Source organism: Natator depressus, chromosome 2 (assembly GCF_965152275.1).
Source record: "Natator depressus isolate rNatDep1 chromosome 2, rNatDep2.hap1, whole genome shotgun sequence".
NCBI classification, from domain to species: Eukaryota; Metazoa; Chordata; order Testudines; family Cheloniidae; genus Natator; species Natator depressus.
This window is the reverse complement of record NC_134235.1, coordinates 152638896-152660912: the sequence shown is the minus strand read 5'-3', so window position 1 is coordinate 152660912 and position 22017 is coordinate 152638896. Positions and strand designations below refer to the sequence as shown.

Sequence of the window (22017 nt, the reverse complement as noted above, 5' to 3'; positions counted from 1 at the left end):
TTAGTTTTTTTCTGATATGTGTAAAGAACTAGTTTTTATTTTCTGTGAGAGGGTGTTCTCGTGCTTTGTGGGGTATATACTTTAGGAGAGGATTCTATATTTTATACAACTCATTGTTTTGTGTGTGGTGTGATTAGGGGAGTGAAGGTGATACAAATGGAATATGAAAGATCATCTTGTCTTGTGGGGGACATTTTATTTTTCTGTGTGAGCTGCAGCATTTGGTTTGTGTGTGTGTTTTTGTTTGTTTGAATTCCATTCTGGTTCTCTTTTGGGAATCAAAAGGGCATCAAAGATTCCTGACACCTGGGAATCAGTTGGATTGCCTTAACCACCAATTGGCCGGAAAGACAGGGACTAATTGTCCTGGTTTAAGCCTCACCTGACCTCTAACGAAAGCAGAGTCTAGAGCCAATCAGGAACAGAGAGGGGCCAGATAATAGTTCTCCTGTCCGTGAAAGGGGGCAATTCAAATATTGGAAGCTATTAGCTTCCTGCTTCTGGATGGTGGGGCTAAAACCTTGGAAGATTGCGGGCTAGAAAACCCCAGCTAGGGAACTGAATTCTGCCTTTGTTTGTTTTGGTACATGTCCTCCCAGCTTAGGGGAGGACAAATAAAACTCTTATTCCACCTTTAAGAGGGAGATAGAGCATGCCTATGACTTTTTTTTAAATAGAAGCTAGACCCACTGCTTTGGATGTTCTTTTGATATTGTCCTTTACCCCGCTGGTCATTGATGCCTTTAGCCTCCCTTATCAATTATCTGTATTTATTAACTGCTGATTTGTACTCATTACTATCAGCTTCCTACTTTTTTCCATATATGTGATAATGACTGCTTTCACTTCACTTCACTTACCTGGTTGATTTTTTTTTAACCAAAGAAGCCTTATTTTATGACCGCTGAACTGTGTGTGAGGTGAGGCAAGGGTGTTGGATTTTTTTGGGGTGCCTAACAGAGCATTCTTAAATAACTGCCCATTATTATTAACATTTTTATGTTTAAATTCTCCTCCCACTCAGTTTTGTGTGGGAAACTGGCTTTTTTAAAGCACCAAATGTATATGTTGCTGGTTGGGGACTATATTCTGTCTGCACATAACTGGTGAAATTAGGTCATGACCACTTGTACCCAGGCAATCATCCCATTTTAGTTGAATGATCAATTCATCTTGATTAGTCAGAACAAGGTTTAATACCCTGAGTTGGTTGTAATATATGTTTGTACAGTGCCTAGCACAGTGGGGCCCCAAACTGGTGTGAGGCCTGTAGATACAATGGCAATATGTTAAAATAATAGAAAGAAAATAATAAAATCTATTATTGTATATTTTACATTCTTAGGGTCAAAAAGGTGAGAGAGGCGAAAAAGGAGAGCAAGGGCCACGAGGGCCACCAGGAAAGTCAGAACTAGAAGAAATGCAGACAGGGATTCAAGGACCCCCTGGGCCCCTAGGAAAACCTGGGCGAGACGGTGAACCTGTGAGTACTGCATCTCTGTTGAAGCCACAAAAATCATCTAGAGAGACCAATATTCATTTATCACACACAGGTGAAGGGCTGATTCTCTACTGCCTTGCACCCTGTGTAGTCAAAGTGGGTGTCTAATCATACCACATCAAAATGGTAGTCCTTTGAACATGTGTCAATGGTTCTACAAGGTGCCTGACCATGGCGATTCCGGCCCAAAGGCTGTAAAACAGCACAACTGCTGAGGCATCAGCCAAGCTCCTCAAGGATGGCACTTGCATTTTGAGAAATGTTGGATGGACAGGTTGTGTAGCTCCCAAGAAGCATGGTTTATGTATCCCCTGTAGGCTGCAGTTTCTGGATACACAGAGTGTGTTATACTTCACTCTCTCCTTGATCACAAATACATGCCCCCAATTAAATACATATACAAAATAGTGTACATGGTAACACAATACAGATCCCAATTCTGTTTTGATATTTTGTCACAGCATGAAATGCTGGCCATTAAGATGCAGTTACTTGTTTTTATCCCCCTTCTTCTACTTTATACATGTTCTATGTACCTTTCTAAAATGGGTGTTTTCTTTTAGGGCATTCCTGGTAAAGATGGCTTGCCAGTAAGTACCTTTTTCATGCATATTTTAGTTCATTGAAGAGAAAGAAACCTAGCATGTCTTTGCCAGACTGACACTCAGCTAAGTTTGATCTTAAGCTATACAATGCTGTTTTGCAACCCTGTTCTCAGGAGGCAGCTTTGGTAAACTGCTGCACTACGTTATAATAAAAAGCAAGAAGACTGTAATGTTTCAAAGTGCATCACAGGTATTTGGAACAGACCCCTACCAGACAGGTGACCAGCCTTGACTGATCACGGGTCTGTTTCACATGTACATTACCATGTTTCTAAAGTGATAGATTTCAGAAGTCCTGGAATCTTTCTTCTGTTTTGTGAATACTGTTTAAGGTTGGCAAATAGCTTGAACTAACTCCTTCACCATGACTTATGGCTGTAAAGCTGTGTTTGTAACCATTATGTAAACAAAGGGATGCATTGCAGCCTTCAGTTTCCCAGCTGCTTCTCCCTTCAGTCCCTTTCTTCTAGGCCTTAATAGGGTGTCAGCCTACAGGATCTTGTGTAGCTAGTGATGAAGGGCTCACCTGCTGATTCACGCTGGCTGCCAGACCAGGTGGGCACTTTGTGCTCCAACCCAGGTTTATACAAGAGCTCTCTCAAGGGAGAGGGAACTAGAGGGAAGAAGAGAGGAGCCCTGCATAGACCAACCCTTTGAGAAGCCAAGCTCTGGCAGGAAGTTGTGTTTGCTGCTATTTAAGTTAGTACAAAGGAAACCCTAAGAAGAGGATATACTTGGACCCTTTTCAGTGTATGTACTGTGTTAAGAGCAAGGTGAGAACAACATCTGATTACCCACCCTAAACTACTGCACTCACCCAACTCCCAGCTGCTTCCCCATCTCCTATTCCTAACCTCAGCTGGTACAATCCTTCCTCCACAGCTTCCATCTGCCTTCCCCACCCCCATTCCTCTGTGTCCTCAACTCTGTCACATTAACTGACCCACACCACCTGCCCTCACTCCCTGGCTCCACCCTGCCCACAGCTACCACATACTCCTGATCACCACTGCTCCTCTGTCCATTTCCCACCTCCTCAGTTGCCCTGTTGCTCCTCCCTCCCCTGACTCAAACCTGCCTCCCAGCTCCTGAAACCCACCCAGCCCACTCCCACATTACATTGTCCTAGTGCATTTTTCATCTGCTGTTGTTTGGTGTGATCTTCTTCCATGCTCAGGTGTTCCCCAATGGCTTCTCACCTGTGTCATTCTGTCAACCTTCTCCCGTGCTCCCAGGTCTCTGGCTTCTCTCCTAGCTGCCACATTCTATCCACTCTCCCAGAGTCAAGAGTCCCCCAACTCTCTTCTCAGCTGCTGTGACCCATGTGCCCTCTGCAATGCTCTAGTTTGATGCATCTTCTAGCTACACTACCTACGTGACTTTTCTATTTTCCCACTCCCCACCCTCTTGCTGTATTTTCCCTACTTCCTCCCATCTGGGTGGGGATATCATCTACCTTATGCACCCCTGTCCCCTTCCAGAAATCCCCCACACAAATGCTAAAAACTTTGTCTGTTCCTGCCCTCTGTAAACACTCCTCAGGGGAGGGTCACATTTTTATAATAGTCAATACAAATAATCCAGTGGTGAGGGAGTTAATTATTCAGCCCAACAGGCAAGCAAAATGCTTCATCTATCCACAAATCTCTGTTCATACTCCATGCTCAAAGAAATCTAGTTATTATTGCACAAGGTCAATTCATATTTCGGAGAAATGATTTCTCATTAGAAAAGCTGTACCAGCAGAAGAAGCTGACCTTTTCAGCTTTGCACTATGCTTTCTTGCTCTTAGCATTTTAACTGTAAGCAGAACACATTTTTTAAACAAAAGCCATGACAAAATGTTCTGTGGAAAATGCTTCAATTATATAAAGTAATTAAGAATTTTATTTCTGAGGGAGCAACACTTTAAACACTCTGCATGTTTGGATATGTCTTTCTTTTATAGTTCTCTGTGGTATAAAGAGTCGTATTTCCTCCTTTAGCAATCTTGTTGCAGCTTTACTTATGTTCTGAAACCATTTTTTCTGTGTGCAGTTAGGCCCCTATCCTGCTAATACTTTCACACACGCTCAACTATGCTACTATGATCAATCACATTGAAATCAATGTACCATTCGCAGTAGTGCAGGAAAGCCCATGTGCAAGTGTTTTCAGGGTTGGGGCCTGAATGCGTAAAAAGCATTTTGCCATAACTATTTAATCACCTGAGAAATCAGTATTAATCACAAAGAAAAAAAATGAAATCCTGTGCGTACATTTGATTCTTACTGCATCTAGTTCATGGGTCTTTACAGTTAGCACAGTGCTATCATGGTTAGACTCTGACAGTGGATACGATTAACACACACCATTGTCCAGATTCCTTGGAGAAAAAGGTCACAAATAAACATAAATCTGAGCTTCATTTTCCTCTGGATTTCGTTCCAGAATCTTAGGTTAGCTGGCTAATTCATTGCACTTGATAGCCTTATCCTGCCCCACTTAAAATCAATGGGAACTTTGTTATAGACTTCAATGAGCAAAGGCTCAAGCCTTATATAGAACACAGAATCTGCATATTGTACTGGGGGGAAAATACACCATGGGATAGGAGAGTTAGTTGGGGTTTGGGAGTTGACATTTATTAGAACTCTGAGGGTTAAAAGGAAACTTGAGGCCTAATACTGCAAGGTACTATTAGAATACTGCAAGGTACTACATAGTTTCCGTGAGACACTTAGCACCCATTGAACTCAATGGAAATTGAGGGTGCTCAGCATCTTGCAGGATGGGGCTCTAATGATTCCAGTAGGAGATGAGAGCAGTCAGCACCTCATGTTGAGGCATGATGTGTGGCACCTCGAATAGCAGCTTACAGCAGTATATTACTTAAGTATTTCCACAGGAAAATATCCAACTGTCCTCTTCCCTACTGCCCATTACCTTGATGTGAAATTGAAACTGGTGACCTTCCAATGTCCATTTTGGAAATGAATAATTTAGATCAGGTGAAGACAAAATGTCAGCCTGGAATCTGCCTACTATTATCACATTGAGGAAATGCAGAACAAATAGAGAACTATTCCAAGAGTTCAGGTAATCCTCTACTGTCTTATAAAAGGTCCGCTAATATATTAATCAATCACAGATACATGGGAAAAATCAGGTGAGAACTTTTCACACTCTAGCTTCCTTCCAAATAGACTATAGCAACTTTCCTATGGGCACTTTTTGGTTTTCTAAATATCCATTTATAGGAATGATATTTTAATGGAAAGAAAATATTGAATAAAAATGTCTTTTTAGGGTGAAAGAGGACTTCAGGGATTGCCAGGGTTGAAGGGAGAGGACGGCCTTAAAGGAGAAAAGGTACGTGTCCTATCAGTGTTTAAGAACCAATTGGATTAGCTACCATTCATCTTTTGCTTTTGTGTTAATTTGATATGTTCTGAAAAGAAATAAAATACAGAAAACACAAGAAGAATTTATGCACCCTTTTCCCCCGCCATGCTTCTATTCAAAAGTAAGTCACAATAAAGCCCTAAGGATTTTGCCAGAAGATGTATAAATATAGCTTATATAAATAGTAAAGCTTTCACAGGAATATGTTAGAGTTGGAGAAGATAAATGTGTAACTCTTAGTAAAAGAAACAAGACACAGTTGGAAAAATTGCAGTGTTATGTGTGCAAGGCCCTTCCTTTTCAGGTTTTACTGATTTCTACCAAAAAAATTCCTGTTTTGTTACTAATTTTCACCTGAATTTTGGAATACTCAAGTACATGAAAATACTGATTATGTTAAGAAAATCCAGTGCATTACATTAGGTAGATATGTTTATGTTCATACTTTAGTCCAAGTGTAAATATGAGGCTGTCAAATAAGTTAATATAGTAGAAGATACACACACGCACGCGCGCGTATGTGTTTGTACTGTTAATGTACTATTCATGAAGTAAACCAGGGCATTAAACTGCTTTTACTTTCAATACTCTTACTTTTCTCTTTGTTGCTTTTTCTCTCTCCTCCGATCCTCCAATTTTAACCCCAATATTTACCCAGAAGTTAATATTTTGTGCCAATTTTCACCCACTTTAAATTTTTCATAATAAACACCAATACATTTCTGAGAAATATTAAACAAAAAATGAAGGGCCTTGTATGTGTGACTGTGACTACACTCTGCCAGATAAACTATGTAGGAGATTAGAGTACAGTCCTATTTTAACCTTGCAGAGTAGACAAAATCAATGTTCACATTTTGAAGTGACTACTCCTGTCTCTGCTGAGCTGAGGGTAGCTAGTGCAGGTGAATCAATTGCTGCATTCCACTTGAAAAATTCAGCCAGCAATTTAGACAAATGGACAAATGAATCATTAATGTTAACTGGTCAGTGTTTCATTAGCAAAGTGTGAAGCTGAACGCAGGTTAAGTTGAACAAGTGGAACTTTATTAAATCCTGTGCATTGCTTTGTCCACATGGCTGCATTACTTCCAGCCTAACTCCCCACCTTTACTGTTTTCGTAGTGTCCTTCAATAGGGTGACCAATTGTCCGGTTTTTGACGGGAACACCCGGTCGAAAAGGGACCCTGGCGGCTCCGGTCAGCACTGCCAACGGGGCCATTTAAAAATCGAGTTGGCAGTGCTGTGGAGCTAAGGCAGGCTAGTCCCTACCTCTCCGGGCACTGTGCTGCGCCCTGGAAGCGGCCAGCAGGTCCGGCTCCTAGGCAGGGGGGCCATGGGGCTCTGCGCACTGCCCCCACCCTGAGCATCGGCTCTGCACTCCCATTGGCCAGGAACCGCGTCCAATGGGAGCTGCGGGGGCAATGCCTGCGGGCGAGAGCAGCTTGCAGAGCTGCCTGCTGCGCCTCCGGCTAGGAGCCGGACCTGCTGGCCACTTCCAGGGTGCAGTGCAGAATCAGGACAGGCAGGAAGCCTGCCTTTGCCCCCCACCCCCGCTGTGCCGCTGACCAGGAGCTGCCAGAGGTAAGCCCGTGCCCCAACCCTGATCCCCAATCCCCTGCCCCAGCCCTAAGCCCCTGCAAACCTGGAGCCCCCTCCTACACCACAAACCCCTCATCCCTGGCCCCAGCCCAGAGCCCCCTCCCACACCCTGAAGCCCTCTGCCTCAGCCTGGAACCTCTTCCTGCACCCCAAACCCCTCATCCCTGGCCCCAGCCCAGAGCCCACACCCCCAGATGGAGCCCTCACCCACTCCTAAACCCCAGCCCTTCTGCCCCAGCCCACACCCCAGCCCTCTGCCCCAGCCCAGTGAAGGTGTGGGAGAGCGAGCCACCGAGGGAGGGAGAATGTAGTGGGGGGGGGCAGGGCCGCGGGGCAGGGGGCTTGGCCTTGGGGAAGAGGCGGGGCTAGAGTGTTCGGTTTTGTGCGATTAGAAAGTTGGCAACCCTGCCCTTCAATAACATGGTGTCCCTGGATTCCAATTCCATTGATCATGATACAGTTACAAAAACAAGTCAAACTTCCTAAATCCCTGATGTGAAATACATTCAGACTCAACTCAGGTGGAGTCCAGAGCACTTAAAAAGATGAAATTCACCCCTGACAATGCAGAGCAGGGTGTAGAGCTCCTGGTACCCCCTTCTCCCCCTGTGGCCATTATTCCAGTCTGGGAGCTAGAATTGCAGCCCCTCCAGGTCGGGGATGCTGGATCTGTGTGAATGCAGATCTCACTGGATCTGTGTGAATGCAGATCTCTTCTCCTCCTCCCAGACCTCCTCGGTGTGCTGGAGCAGAGACCTTTTCTGCTTCAGGCTTTTGTTTCGACCTTCTATTGCTGGAAGCTGACAAAATACCTACAGGCACATTATCACTTGCAAGTTAAATCTAACTCTGTTGGCAAAAGCCAAATACTTTAATACTCCCATGTGCTGAATCGGCTGCTGAGCAGTCACAGGTCAGCAGAAGCCAATGGAATGAATCTGCTGAATGGCAAATCTGCGGCGCTCTCTCTCTCCTGCTCTGGCTGGGCAGAGGCTAGCTGCAGAAAGGGCAAGCCTCCAAACTGTTGGGAGTATGGCTGGGGAGGAGCTGGTAGCTGGGTGTCCTGCAGAAGTGTGGTATTTGGAGGCTCTGGGTGAAATACTTTTGGGTCCCACTAGGTGCTAGAGCCCACAGGGCCTTGCAGCTGAGGCACCTTCAGCACATGCCCCTGAGTCACGGTGCACCTACCACGCTATGAAGCACTGAACCAGAACAAAGATGGGTGACCTCAGTGGCCCCACGAGGTGGCAATGATTACATAGTTACAATGGGTGACATTCATCGCTCCCTCCTCACCCACTGTCTGTTGCAGAAAGCCTGAGAAAATGGTCTTTGAGCAAGGGCGTACATGGAGGTAGGGGTGAACAGAATTCCCCTCACAACCTCCCACAACAACTCTGGAGCCACTCCGCAACCTCATATCAGTTTCTGGGCTGGAACAGTGGCTGTGACCCTGACCCATCTCCTATGCAGTGGTTTGTGGCTATTGGATTCATGTAATTCTGGACACAATGGGCCATCCATATTTGCTGATGCAGAGCTAGTGCAGGGCCCAGCTGCACCACATGCAAAGATCCCTGCATGGCCACTCTGCAGGAGCTCTTGTGGTTCTCCACTGGGGAACTTCTGTAGCCCCTCTGCTGATGGGTGAATTTCACCTGTTTACATTCTGTGTCAGAAAACCTCAAGTCTATATATCCTTCTCAGCTTGGAAAGCTGATTCACGAGTTTCCAGCAAACTAGCTTTAATCACACACATTCCATCTTCAGTTCTTTCCGTGATTCCCAATACAAATATTCAGATGTAGATACTCACCCTGAAGCCAGTCAACCTGTTTTTAGTTAGAATGGTACAAATACAGTAGTAGATTGTTTTAAGATCAAACACCACACATTGTGGCTGTTTACAGTATGCTCCAAGTGAGAGTAATGCGTAACTAAAGGCAAAATAATCCAGCACTGCAACTGCGTTGGTTGGGACTGCTGCTGAGTAGCCATTGTGGCTTTTGTCCATAAGAGCTGAACATCTTAGTAGCTGCAGAGGTAGTGGTCTAAATACAGATCTGAAAGAAAAGGACACCTTCATCTATTCCTCTATTCATCTATTCCTCAGCCTCAGTCAAAATACTTAACTTTCCTGCCTTTGTTTCCCATCCGTAGCATAGGGATAATACTTACACATAGTACCTCACAGAAGTGTTAGCGGATGTTAGTTAATTAGCTGATGTTCATAAGGCATTGTTTTACAAGTGCAAAAAATACTCGGAACATACTGAAAAGCATCCAGAAGCCCTAAGACCCTTTTCTGGAGAATTGCTCCTTGGATTTTAATTTTTTTTTTTTAATGTTGGCAGCTAAGTACAGCCTCCAGCATAAGCAGCTAGTCACCCTACCTGCAGCAAAAGGCTGGAAGGATAGGAGATTGTTCCCACTCCCTTTTATATGCAATGAGTTAGTTTTAAGTTTAAAAGTTGCACCAAAAAACCATCTCACTAACCCTGCCCTGTCCAAATTGATATGATTGACTGATTCCTTTCCACGATATGTTTATGGGGTAGGAATGGCCTAAAAATTGTTTTCCTGGTTTACACAAAAATTGCTAAGACTAGCTGTAGCCTAGGAAGGTGGTCAGCATCTCTTAGCTTCTGAGTATGCTTTTAAGGGTGAGTACAGGCTGCAGGATCTATCGGCAAGTCTATTGGCAAGTCTGTTTGCTGCCATTGTTGTAGAACGGGAAGCCAGGAATTGCTGCATCCTAGAGCAGGCTGGAGAATTGACTGCCCTGCTGGTGGGTTATCAATTGGTTTTGTAACCTTTGGGCAATGAATAGATAAAGCTGTGAGAGGCACTTCAGAAATGCTTACAAATAGTAGGCTCCTATATAGAACTATGTTCCAGATTTGAGAATTTGTGGGGGTGGGGAGTTGCCCACCCCTCATGGTTGTACAGTGGTAAAAACTGCACAAAACCAAATACAAACATTGGCTCGTGCTAATACTGTAAGCTTTGTTTAAAAAGAGCATATGGCATCAGAGCAAATAAACAGGAGCTGTAAGAGTGCATGGCTGCAAACAATGAGAATAGCCCCAAACTAATTATATACTGGCACTATGGATATGAATATGGTAAAAAGAAATGAAAGGTGTATATGGGAAAGAACATTTGAAGAGTATCCCTATAGAAAGCACTTGACAAAACTGTGTAGAAGCAAAGAAACAAATGAATAAATGCATTTAGTGACAGGTCAAAAACAGCCAACCTCTTTGCTTTGTTGTGACTGTGATGCAGTTGAAATTCTGATTCCTGACATATGATTCTCCTAATTAATAAAAACATAGCTAAGTTCACAATAGAAATGGGAGCAGAGGGAAATGCAATTCCAGATGACGATTCAGAATAATTAAAGAAAAGCTCAGAACACTAGGGCTTGGCTGTCTGAGATTATGGGGCATCTAACTGCTGTGTCTACTTCTTGAAGAACACTTGCTGACAGTAGGAGCATTTTTCCTACTTCTGCTACAGCATATGAAGGCAGATCACATCCTGCAGCCCCATAGAGTCAGAATGGGTGGGCAGTGGCACATATGATATAGCCCCCACAAAAAACTCATAGAGAGAAGTGGGCGCATACACTTATTATCTCACAAAAGGCAGTGTGGCCTAGTAGGCAGGAGCACTGGATTTTGGGACTCAGAAGACCTGGGTGTCTATTCCCAGCTTGGCCGCTGGTCTGCTGGGTGTCCTTGGAAAGTCACTTTTCCCAAACTGAGCCTACATTTTCCCATCTGTCAAATGGGGGATAATGATACTAACTTTCTTTGTAAAGCACTTTGAGATTTACTGATGAAAAGGCTAGATAAGAGCAAGCTTTTATTCAGGGCCGTTCCTCAGTCATATGCAGCTGCATAGGGCACCCGAAAATTTGGGGCACCCCTGGGTCTTAGTGTCCACCAGCCTCCCTCTTCCTATCCTGTTCTGACCCCTCCTGCAGGCTCCCACAGCTAGCTGCTTGCAGCCTGGTGAGTCTTCCTCTGTAGGGGATCTAGTCACTTAAAAGTGGAAAAAGCCTTCCAACCTATTTGCACAACACTGAAACTGTTAAAGAGCCATTCAAGTGGTAATGAAGCCATTTAACAGGCATTTGCCAACCCCAGGTATATACTGTCAGTTTCTGAATTTACTGACAAAAACAGTCGTGCATTAATGTAATATTTACTCCGAACATGTTAGTCTACAGGACCTTAGTTTAAAATTTGCTTTAAAAATATTTCATTAGTGTATTGCTGAAGATTATAAAATCACTTGCATAGATTTTTAGATGCACAATCTGAGTATACATCTTTAGCCTTAAATGCTTGGATCTTCAGACATATAGTTTTTTAAATAAATCCTTCAAAAGACCACTCTTATCTAGAATACACATTTTAATTACTATAGTACAAAAAACTTGCTTCCAAAGTCATCTTGTCCTTTCTGTCCATCCCTTTGTCCCTTCACCTCCCTGTTGAAGACAGCCCTTAAAGGGAAAACACCCCTTCCCTGTCAGATAGCTGGACAAACAAGTTTCCCTTTCTTTACTTCTGACTATTTGATGAACTAGTTTCAAGAGGTTTCAGAGTAGTAGCCATGTTAGTCTGTATTCGCAAAAAAGAAAAGGAGGACTTGTGGCACCTTAGAGACTAACCAATTTATTTGAGCATGAGCTTTCGTGAGCTACAGCTACTTTAGTAAGATACAAAATCCTTTGTTATGCCTAAAATCTTTGGAAACATATGTTTTAAAGTTGGTGAAATTTCATAAATATGTCTATTGTTATGGAGATCGCACAAAATATTTTTTTTTCTAAAAGCAGTGAACATTGTTATGAACACACTAAACCTCTGTGACTGATTAATTTAAAATAATATCTTTTGTTTCAGTGAGTTAAATATGTAGTAATCTGGAATGATTACTTTATTAAGGCTTAAGAGTACATTTAAAATATAAAATCAGCTTAGAAATACTGATTAAGAAAATGTAAAACAGAGAAGAGCTGCGTCATGTATTCCCTAATATTTAATGTTGTATTCAGCAGGACAGCTAACTTGCCCTTACTACAAAGTTTTGCAAATAAATCTCTGACAAACTTCAGGGTGTATCAAAAAAAACTGTGACTGACATTTTTTATTCCCAAATTTAGTGCTTTTAATTAGGTACCTTCTGCATGTCCAGTCTTCACCTTCTGGCATGCGGTGGAAAACACGCTCCATTTTCTTTAGAAAGAAATTGCAGAAGAGTGTTTTTTTCAAATGTCGTTTGCTTCATTTGGGTTCAGGGATTTGGCTGAAAGGGTGTGTTCAGGGAGGGGGAGAGAAGAGAGGAGGGAGACAGTGGGGAGGAGGTGGGGCCTGGGCAGAGTGGGGGCGGGGCCAGGGGCAGAGCTGGGGTGGAGTATGGGCAGGGCCACAGGGAGAAGAGGATATGTCTGCGCCGCACATTCTGTGTGAGGGAGAGGGTATGGGGGGTCTCTGCGGGCAACTGTGACTCTCTGCCGCCGTGAGGTGGGCCGGGCGGCTCGGTATCCTTTTCTGCCTTGTCCATCCCCCCGACCCCACCCCACCCCAGGCTGCGAGGCCGGGCTGCTGTCGGGCATAGGGGCAGCAGTTTAATAATACTGCATAAATCCTAAGGACGGCCCTGGTTTTATTATTATTAGACGTTGAGATGGACCTCCCAGGAGCGGAGAAAGAGGGTGACAGACCGTCAGCTTCCCTTACACATACACACACATCAGCAATAACAAGTAGATAGCAAGGCCAAACTCGTATGGGAACCTCAACCCATGCACTTGTGCTTTTAGGGACCGTAGGTTTGGGTTCATGAATGCAACAAATTTCAAAGCCAAGCACAGTTTGAGTGAATATGAGGTTCAAAGTGAATATTTCATATTCCTCCATCTACCTCAGCATTTTCAATGTGTCAGTCCACATAGTACATAGACACCAGTGAAAGGCAAGTGTATATTACCTGCAGTCACAAACAAGGGGTGTGTAAGACTCCTACAACTGACATAAATGGAGAGCTAATATTTGGCCTAAAAAACTGTACCTCAAGTATTCTTAACATTGAAATTGATTGCTTGAATCTGGACTATGTAATTTTCAGTTATTATAACATGATGTTTTTCAAACACTGATAAAGACACATTCTTCTCCCCAAAGAATTCATAATCCAAAGGCCAAATCCTGCTCACTTCTGTGAAATACAAGGCAAGAGTGGAGAAGCAGGGAAAGATAAATTATGAAAGGCTTTCAATTTGTAGTAGAAGCTGTGAAGAAAGGGGAGCCAGTGGAGGGATGGAGGTTCTGGTATGATCATAACAGGCCAGGAAGAGGATCTTAGCAGCTGTACTTTGAATGGGCCTCAGGGAAGGGTGAGGTGCGTGTTAGCAAGGCCAGAGAGGAGCAGGAGGGGAAATGGTAAGGGCCTGAACAGGAGCTTTAGCTGTGTGGGCAGTGGGAAAAAGTACATTTAGATAAATCACAAGACTGTAATTTTGGAAAGGCTGTGGAGGAGAGTAGTAATGTTGAGAAGGGAGGTATCTCCCCTTTTTGCATATGATATGCATAAAGAATGAAATTGATGCTAAAATATACTTTTGATAAAGAATTAAACCCCTGTCTCACAATTGGCACTGCTAATACAATTGTAAATTTGTTTGTGAAGCTAGAGATGGAAAAGACCTTTCATGACATCCTCTCTCTGCCAATGCAGGGTTATTTCCTAGAGTACATTGCCAAGTGCTTTGTTCAGTCTTAGTAGTTTTACTTTACCATAATGATCATTTCTCTTGGGAGTTTATTTCACAAATTAATACATCTCACATCCCTTTCTAGCATTTAAACAATAGTCTTGTGTTAGTTTTTGTTTCTATAAACTTGAAAAATACAGTTAGGTCTAAGGAAGCTAGCTACGGCAAACCAAGCTAACACAGTGTCATGAAACATGCTAAAATGTGGTCTGAAATATTCACTGCTTCATATTTGTTCTTCTTCTAGGGTGAGCCCGGTGTGGGACTGCCAGGACCACCAGGACTTCCAGGCCCTCCTGGCCCATCCGCTCCATTCAGAGGATTTGTGAGTTTCTGAGGCTATCTGAGATTTAGCTCTGCTTGTCTTGTCCCTTAGCACAGAGTGAGGTAAAACTTAACAACGAGGGGCAGTCTGGGGAAATAACCATGTAGCCAATGTGTATAAATGGTCAAAAAGTGTACACACAATAAAGCAAACACACTTTAATACATAACTGACTTAGGCCTGTATCCCAATCAGCACATACCCATTACATGCCTAAGTTGGAAGTGGGCAAATGTGCGCTTGTTCTTTTGCAAAAGCATTTCTAAAGATGTGAGCCATAATACTTAAAAGAAAATATAAATGAGATGTTCTCAAAAGACACCTGTATTAGATATTTTAAAATTTGAAAAAAGAAAAGGAGTATTTGTGGCACCTTAGAGACGAACCAATTTATTTGAGCATAAGCTTTCGTGAGCTTTAAAATTTGAATTGCTCATTTCCTCCCATGCCCTAACACAGGGGTGTTTTGACAATCATTTGTATTTGCTGTTAAATAGAAAAGCATATGTTCTTAGGATAGTGAAGTTCTCTTTTTCAGTACTCAGGAACGAGGAAGTACAAAAGAGTGATCCAGATTGCACTCTCATCTGTACGCATGCCTCTCCTATAGGTCTCACAGAAAGTCATGCACATGCTGCCAAAGAGCGAATTAGGCCCAAGGTTTTGATTGCACTGGCAGTAACTGGTTTCACCCAGAGATAAAGCTAGTTGTGGTTTCCATTGATTTCAATGGAAGTTCTGTGTTTACAAGATATCATGTCTGTTAAGATAAAACTGGGCCCATTGTGTATTAAATTTTGTATTTAACAATATAATTTGTAAAATATGTTATAAGAACCTTAACTTTTGGATTGCCTGGCCCAGAGCCTGGCTGTGGGTAAGGAGCACACAGAGCAACTCAGGAAGTGGTCACAAAAGTGACACCAAGCCATCTTTGTGCTCACCTGACCTTGGGCCTACTGCATACCAACTCATTTCTCTGGCATGAGACAGAGCAGCTCAAGAGTTACTCAAATGTACCCCAGCTGATGACAACCCCAAAGGACTGATAATGCTGCTGGGGATCACTAGGGCATGGTGACGCCCCAGGCCATTCCTTTTCCCCCAGATTGGCCTCAGCAAACAGGGTGCCCTATGTGTGCTATGTAGGCTCTTCATCTCAAGAGGATCACCCTTGATCCTCATATTGCCTGCTACAATATCTTTCTGGCCATTTTATGCTGGGGTGCAGTGCAAAGAGGCTGGAGTGGATCCAGAATCTGCACCCCCGACTTCTGAGTATTTACATAGTAAGTTTGCCATTATATTAACATCAACATTTATATCTGAGACACAAGGTAGGTGAGGTAATATCTTTTATTGGACAAATTTTGTTGGTGAGAGAGATAAGCTTTTGGGCCTCACAGAGCTCTTCTTCAGGTCTGGGAAATGTACTCAGTGTCACAGCTAAATGTAAGCAGGGGAATAGTCCCGCACTTGTGGGGAACTTTCCTGGTTTCTGCACTACCCCGGTGAAGTGGGCTAGCGAAAGGATCTGAGTCCTCGCTCCCACTTCCTTTACCCAGTGGCCTCCCTGCCCTTGAGGACTCCCCTTCCACTCTGCTGTCTGGCAGAGTCCTCGTAACCCCAACAAGGCTGGGCCCAGGATTCCTGGGGGGCTCGACCCCCAACCCTGCTGTGGTCACCTGGGACAGGGGCTAGGGTGTCCCCTTTCCGGGGTACTCTCTCTGCACTGGGCACTTCTCTGACCCACTGACGATTACATACAAGTTAAAGCAAATGCAAGTTATTTAATCAACAATTAATTTTAAAAAGAATAAGGAAAAATGGGAAAGGTTAAAGGAAACACATCGCCCCGCTCTGTGGCAGGGAACATCACAAACAGCGTCTCTGGAATGCCAGGGCAGTTCAGTCTGTTCCTTGTAAGTCCCAGGCCTTCTTCTCAGGCCCTGGCTGTGCTGCAGGGATGCTGGAGGTTGGACACTTGCTCTGGTGGTGGCCACACGCTCTCAGGCTCTAAGTGGTAGGACCCTTCTTCCCAGTGTCGCCCCCGCCCTGTCGGGGTTACAATCCAAGCCTGGCCTGCAGAGCCCCTTGGCTGAGGTGTCTCCCTGTGCTGGGCCCACTGCCCAGGGTCCCCCTCGCTCTCCCCAGCTGCTCCCCGCACCCAGCTCCGGACTGCTCCAGCCCCAGCTGCACCACTCGGTCTCTGCGCTGCTGCTGCTCTGCCTCCAGCTCCCTGGGCTGCTTCTTTGGCCCCTCTGGCTCTGGTTGCTGCAGCTCTGCTCCCAGGACAGGTCTGCTCTGCAGGCTGCTTCTGTGACTCTGCTCCCAGCACTGACCTGCTTCGTGGGCTGCTTTTCTGGCCCCTCTGGCTCTGGTTGCTGCAGCTCTGCTCCCAGGGCAAGTCTGCTCTCTCTGGGCTGTGCCTCTGGCTTTGGGGCTGCAGCTCTGCTCCCAGGACAGGGGCTGCTCTCTCTGGGCTGCTTTTCTGGTCCCTCTGGATCTGGCACAGCTCTGCTCCCCAGCTCAGCTTGGGCCCCTGCTTTCTCCTTAGCTCGGCCCCACCCTGTCTGACCCAGGCAAAATCCAGCTCACACAGAGGACGGGACCTTCCTGGCCTCCTGACTCCCTGATTAGCCTGCTCGCCCTGTCATTCAGGCTGACCTGCAGCATTGGCCTCTCCCCATTGTTCCTGGGGGCTGTCAATCTCAGGGTCCTGATTCCCCATCGACCCTTCCCCCTTTTTAGTACTGGGAGCTAGCAACTAAAACACCCCCACTGAATGTTAGTAAGGGGGCAACCGTCCCCTTACATAAATACAAGGTGGAACAGATTGTTTAGAATAAGTAGTTAGCACATTTCAAGGGACCATTCAAGATTAAGTTGCCAGTTAACCGCTCTTCAGTCATTAGGGGGAAAGGAAGGGAAAAAAAACTGGGGGGCAGGATTAGTGGGTTATGGATTGTTGTAATAAGGCATAATTCCAGTGTGTCTGTGCAATCCATGATCTTTAGTGTCTAGCAAAGTTATGAATTTAAGCTCCCAGGCTTGTTTTTTGAACGTGTTGTGCAGGTTTCCTTTGAGGATGAGGGCTGATAGTTCAGATGTAGAGGTAATCACTTTGTAAGAAGTGTTCACCTACAGGTAATATGATATTTTTGTCTTTTGTCATTTTTGTGTATGAGCTTATTCAAGAGCATTCAAGAGTCTGGTTTCACCCACATAGTTGTCATGGGGCATATAGTGCACTGGATGAGGTACACCACATGTTTATGTGTGGGATCCATGGATCTTGAAAGATGTGTTGTGGAGGGTGTGGGTCATTGTAGCAGTGGAGATATGTCTGCAGGTTTTGCATCTGTTCTGACAGGGTCTGGTGCTGTTTTGAGTTGATGTGTCCTGGTCTATGAGGAGCTTGCTTCTGCTACTGAGCCTGGAGAGTTGTTTGCCAGAAGAGGGTGTTCAGGAAATCTTTCTTTGAGGATGTGGTCCCCAAGGACTATGGGTTGTAATTGTTTAATGGTACCCTGTATGGGTTCCAGTGTGGGGTGGTAGGTGACAACTAGATCTGTGCAGTTGGAGTGTTTTATTTCTGTATCGAAGCAGATTATCTCTCATAAATACAAAAAGTGGAACCAACAACCACTCCCCAACCCACAGAACATCACCTCTAGGAGAAACCATGACACCGGGACTACCAAATGGACACCATACAACATTCCAACATCACCAATTTATCAAGAATACCCATAACCGAAGGTGAATTATCTGTACTCTCTAAGGTACTGAACTTCTGCCCCCTCGCAGAACCTGATACCATCCTAACATATGGAGAACCACAAGAATTCTTCCACCAACTCCACCAAAATAATTCTTTTGCAACAATGACGATACCACCCACAATTGCCATGTTCCCACTGAGAGTCATGAGAACAAAGAATAATCTGACTGGACACCCCACAGCAGTTGAGACCACACTCTTGATCATTATGTGAATTGCTTCAGGAAAAAAAATGGACTGTGAAATCCTTAACAAACATAATTTCTCCACTGCTGAGAGGGCAGTTATATAGTCACTGAAATCCAACCACCAGATCAAATCAGCAGAGAAAGGGGGTGCTTTCGTAGTCCTCAACTGTGATAACTACACCACCTACTGCAAAGGACTCAAATAAGACTCCATACAACCATTTACCCAGTAATTTAAGGTTATCATTAAATCCTTCCCCAAACAACTCCAAAAGAAACTCTACAACCTCATCCCCCCCAAAACCCACCCCAGGGACCTTCTACATGCTTTTCAAGATACATAAACAAGGGAACCCAGGCAGAGACCCATCATATCTGGCCATGGCACTCTTACTGAAGAAATATCAGGACTCTTAGACTCTTAAACCACTCAGCACACAAAGGGCTCGCTTCCTCCAGGACACAACCAACTTCCTCCAGAAGCTGCTACTTTAACAACCTCCCTCAGAACACCACCTATGCCACCATGGATGGCACCTCCCTATACACCAACACCCCTGACAATGACAGCATTGCTTCCTGCCTCAAATATCTACAAAACAATGGATGACCCTCGGTTATCCACCTCATACATGTCTCCAAACTCCTCCATTTCATCCACACCCCTAACAATTTTACATTCAACAGCATACACTTTGTCCAAACCAAAGGAACAGCCACAGCCCCACTCTTCTGGCCTTCAAACAGCCACCCAACCTCTCCACGCTCATCATCAGAAGCAAGCTTCCCACAGACCAGGATACACGAACTCAAAGTGGCTCCAGAATAACAGATGCAAAACCTGCAGACATCTCTATTGCTAGGATGATCAACACCCCCCACAACACACCTTTCAAGACCCATGGGTCCTACATATGCCTAGCACAACGGGTGGTGTACCTCATCTAGTGCACTAAATGCCTCGATAACAACTATATGGGTGAAACCAATCACTATCTCTTGCATGACTTTGAACAAAAAAATAAGACAAAAATATCATATCACTTGTGGGTGAATGCTTCACAAAGCGATCACTCTATATCTGACCTCTCAATTCTCATCCTCAAAGGAAACCTGTATATACGGTGACCAGATGTCCTGATTTATAGGGACAGTCCCAATATTCAGGGCTTTGTCTTATATAAGCGCCTGTTACCGCCTACTCCCTGTTCCGATTTTTCACACTTGTTATCTGGTCACCCTACCTGCATACTATGTTCAAAAGACAAGCCTAGCAGCTTAAATTCATAACTTTGCTAGACACTAAAAATCATGATCTGAATAGCAACACTGGATTTATAGCTTATTACAACAATCTATAACCCACTAACCCCAGCCCCCAATTTCCCCTCTCTTTTTCTCCCTATGAGTGGAGCAGTGTTAACTGGCAACTTCACCTTGAGTGGTCCCTTGAAATAAGTGTTAACTACTTATTCTAAACAATCTGTTCCACCGTGTATTTAGGTGTGATACTACTCCCACTACGTTTCCCAGACCTGAAGAAGAGTTCTGTGTAAGCTTGAAAGCTTCTCTCTCACCAACAGAAGTGGTCCAATAAAAGATATAACCTCACCCACCTTGCCTTTCTAATATGCTTGGAACAACTCAGCTACAGCAACACAGCATATAAAAATTAATGTGTAATTTATTTTTAAAAATGATTAAAGCTTAACTCTCTACTGACTTCAATATGCACTTCCATAGTTTCACTTGTAAATATTGAGGCTGCTCAGTGCTGAAGTACTCCAAGCTCCTAAGGTGCCGGTAGCAAGCCGGGTGGATCGTGACTTAGAGGCAATCACTGTAGGTGTTTCAGCAGCCAGGCCTTGTAGGTGCTAGCCCTGGTGGGTCCCAGTGACTACTCAGACACATGGTTAAGTGAAAGGGTAGTTTACTAAGGCTGGCAGGAAAAGGAAATGTTGCAAATATCCTAGGTACAGAGGCTTAAATGGTTATAGTTCAAGGTGAGCAATAGTTGTTATTGTTAGGGACCCCGAAGCAGTCCGATCAACAACCAGGGCTCTTCAGGCCTAGTGCTTGGGTGACCTCTCCAGTCCAGTTTCTATTCAGAGAAATAGGAGCCTGCAGGTTTCCAGGCCAGGCTCAATTAATTACTCTTATTAGGGTCCCTCTGCACTGGTTCAATGCCCAGCCACTACTGCTCCCTCTGTAAGACCCACATAGATCTGCACCTAGTTGTGATGTCTGGCACTCACAGTACGGGAACTGTGTGGGCAGAGAGGCCATGCCTCCCTGCTTTTAACAAAAGAAACAAGGGAAGAATTCATGTCCCCTGTAGAATTTTTTTTCCTCAGTAGAATAATAGATTCTGCCAGGGAGGTGCTGTAGTTACACCTTTTGCCCACCAGGGGCTGCTGTGGCACCAGAAGAGTGGGCAGCTGGCTCACCACCAGAGCAGCCAGCTGCAGAGGAAGGGGGCACTTTGGCCTTGGTCCCCGCACTTCTACAAAGGTTCTAGCACCCTTGACTCCCAGCCTGTTCCACACACTGCTCTGCATATGGTTTCTGGGCAATTCTCTCTGCGTTCATTCTCACTGTAATTCCTGACTTGCCATGTGGCCTCTACATCCAATTTCTTTGCAGCTCCTAACTAGCCATGTGGCCAGCTACTGCTTCCAATTCCAAACAATGCCCAGCTACTCTTACCTGGCCAGGGGAAGGAGAAGTATAGTGGGGAGGGAGCTGGTAAGATTTGTAGTCCCCTGCTTTGCAGATCCATGACACAAAGAGTTTGTCTACACATACAGCACTCAGCAGCACAGCTGCAGTGTGACTGGTGAAGATGCTTTCTGCTGATCTCTCCTGTTGGCGTAATAAAACCACCTCTGCAAGCGGCAGAAGCTATGATGGTGGGAGAAGCTCTCCCACTGACATAGCGCTGTACACACTGGTGCTCATGTCTGTGTGACTTATGTTGCTCCGGGGTGTAAATAAACCACCCCTCTGAGTGACATAGGTTACCCCAACATAAGCTGTAGTGTAGACGTAGCCATAGTCAAAACCTGACACAGCTGTAGAACTCCAGAGTGAACGAGCAGTGAAAAAACTCCTATGTAACTAACTTCAGTACAATGAATAGACATTATGCCATAGTCCCATAATGTTAAATGTAGTGTAAATTATTTACATGTGTGAAACTGATATTTCAGTTGCTAATAACTCCTATTCATGTTTAATGTTTATACAAGTAGCAAGAAAGCTTCAGCTTTTTCAGGTTTCTTATGCATCAAACACTCTCCAATAATTCAAAAAATGGATGACTAGATTTCTTTTGAACTACTCTAAAACTTCATCTTCATGAGACCATGCATGGAAAATGTCTCTTGGGGAAGAAATAAGATTCTTTCAGAAAATTTTGATCTTTAAAAATATGGGGGCTTGGAAATCTGAGCATAATCTTCAGTAGCGCTTTCGATGTCAATGGCCTGGAGGAAAGAGTTTGGACTCCTGTATTTACCGCCAAAAATGCACAAATCGGAACTAAGCAGCCTTTCACCAATCATAGCATGACTCAGTTTCCAAATAGATTGTTTTAATTAATAGCAATGCAAATAATTTAATGTTTTTAGTTTCTCTACAAAAATGCCTCTGCAGATCCCCACAGCAGAATCTTCATCCTATGCCTTATGAGTCACAGACCTTTGCAGGAAGTTAGTAGCTAATCGCTATAGATGTATTTTGGGGGATACCCAAGTGTGACAGGTATATTTAGAAATTTAAAGCTGAATGTAAATATTTATTCCATCTCATCTCCAATGATCTTACATAAGGGTGCAA

At 44.3% G+C, this 22017-nt stretch overlaps 1 protein-coding gene across 5 annotated transcripts in view; it reads left to right on the top strand.

Moving 5' to 3' along the window:
- Window positions 1–22017, top strand: part of COL15A1 (collagen type XV alpha 1 chain) — a 270398-nt gene that overhangs the window by 134570 nt on the left and 113811 nt on the right. For all 5 annotated transcript variants that reach the window (XM_074945147.1, XM_074945146.1, XM_074945144.1 and 2 more), the window contains 4 exons: window positions 1346–1483; window positions 2065–2091; window positions 5395–5457; window positions 14131–14208. In XM_074945147.1, the coding sequence (XP_074801248.1) occupies window positions 1346–1483; window positions 2065–2091; window positions 5395–5457; window positions 14131–14208 (306 nt within the window). The remainder of the gene's footprint in view (window positions 1–1345; window positions 1484–2064; window positions 2092–5394; window positions 5458–14130; window positions 14209–22017) is intronic.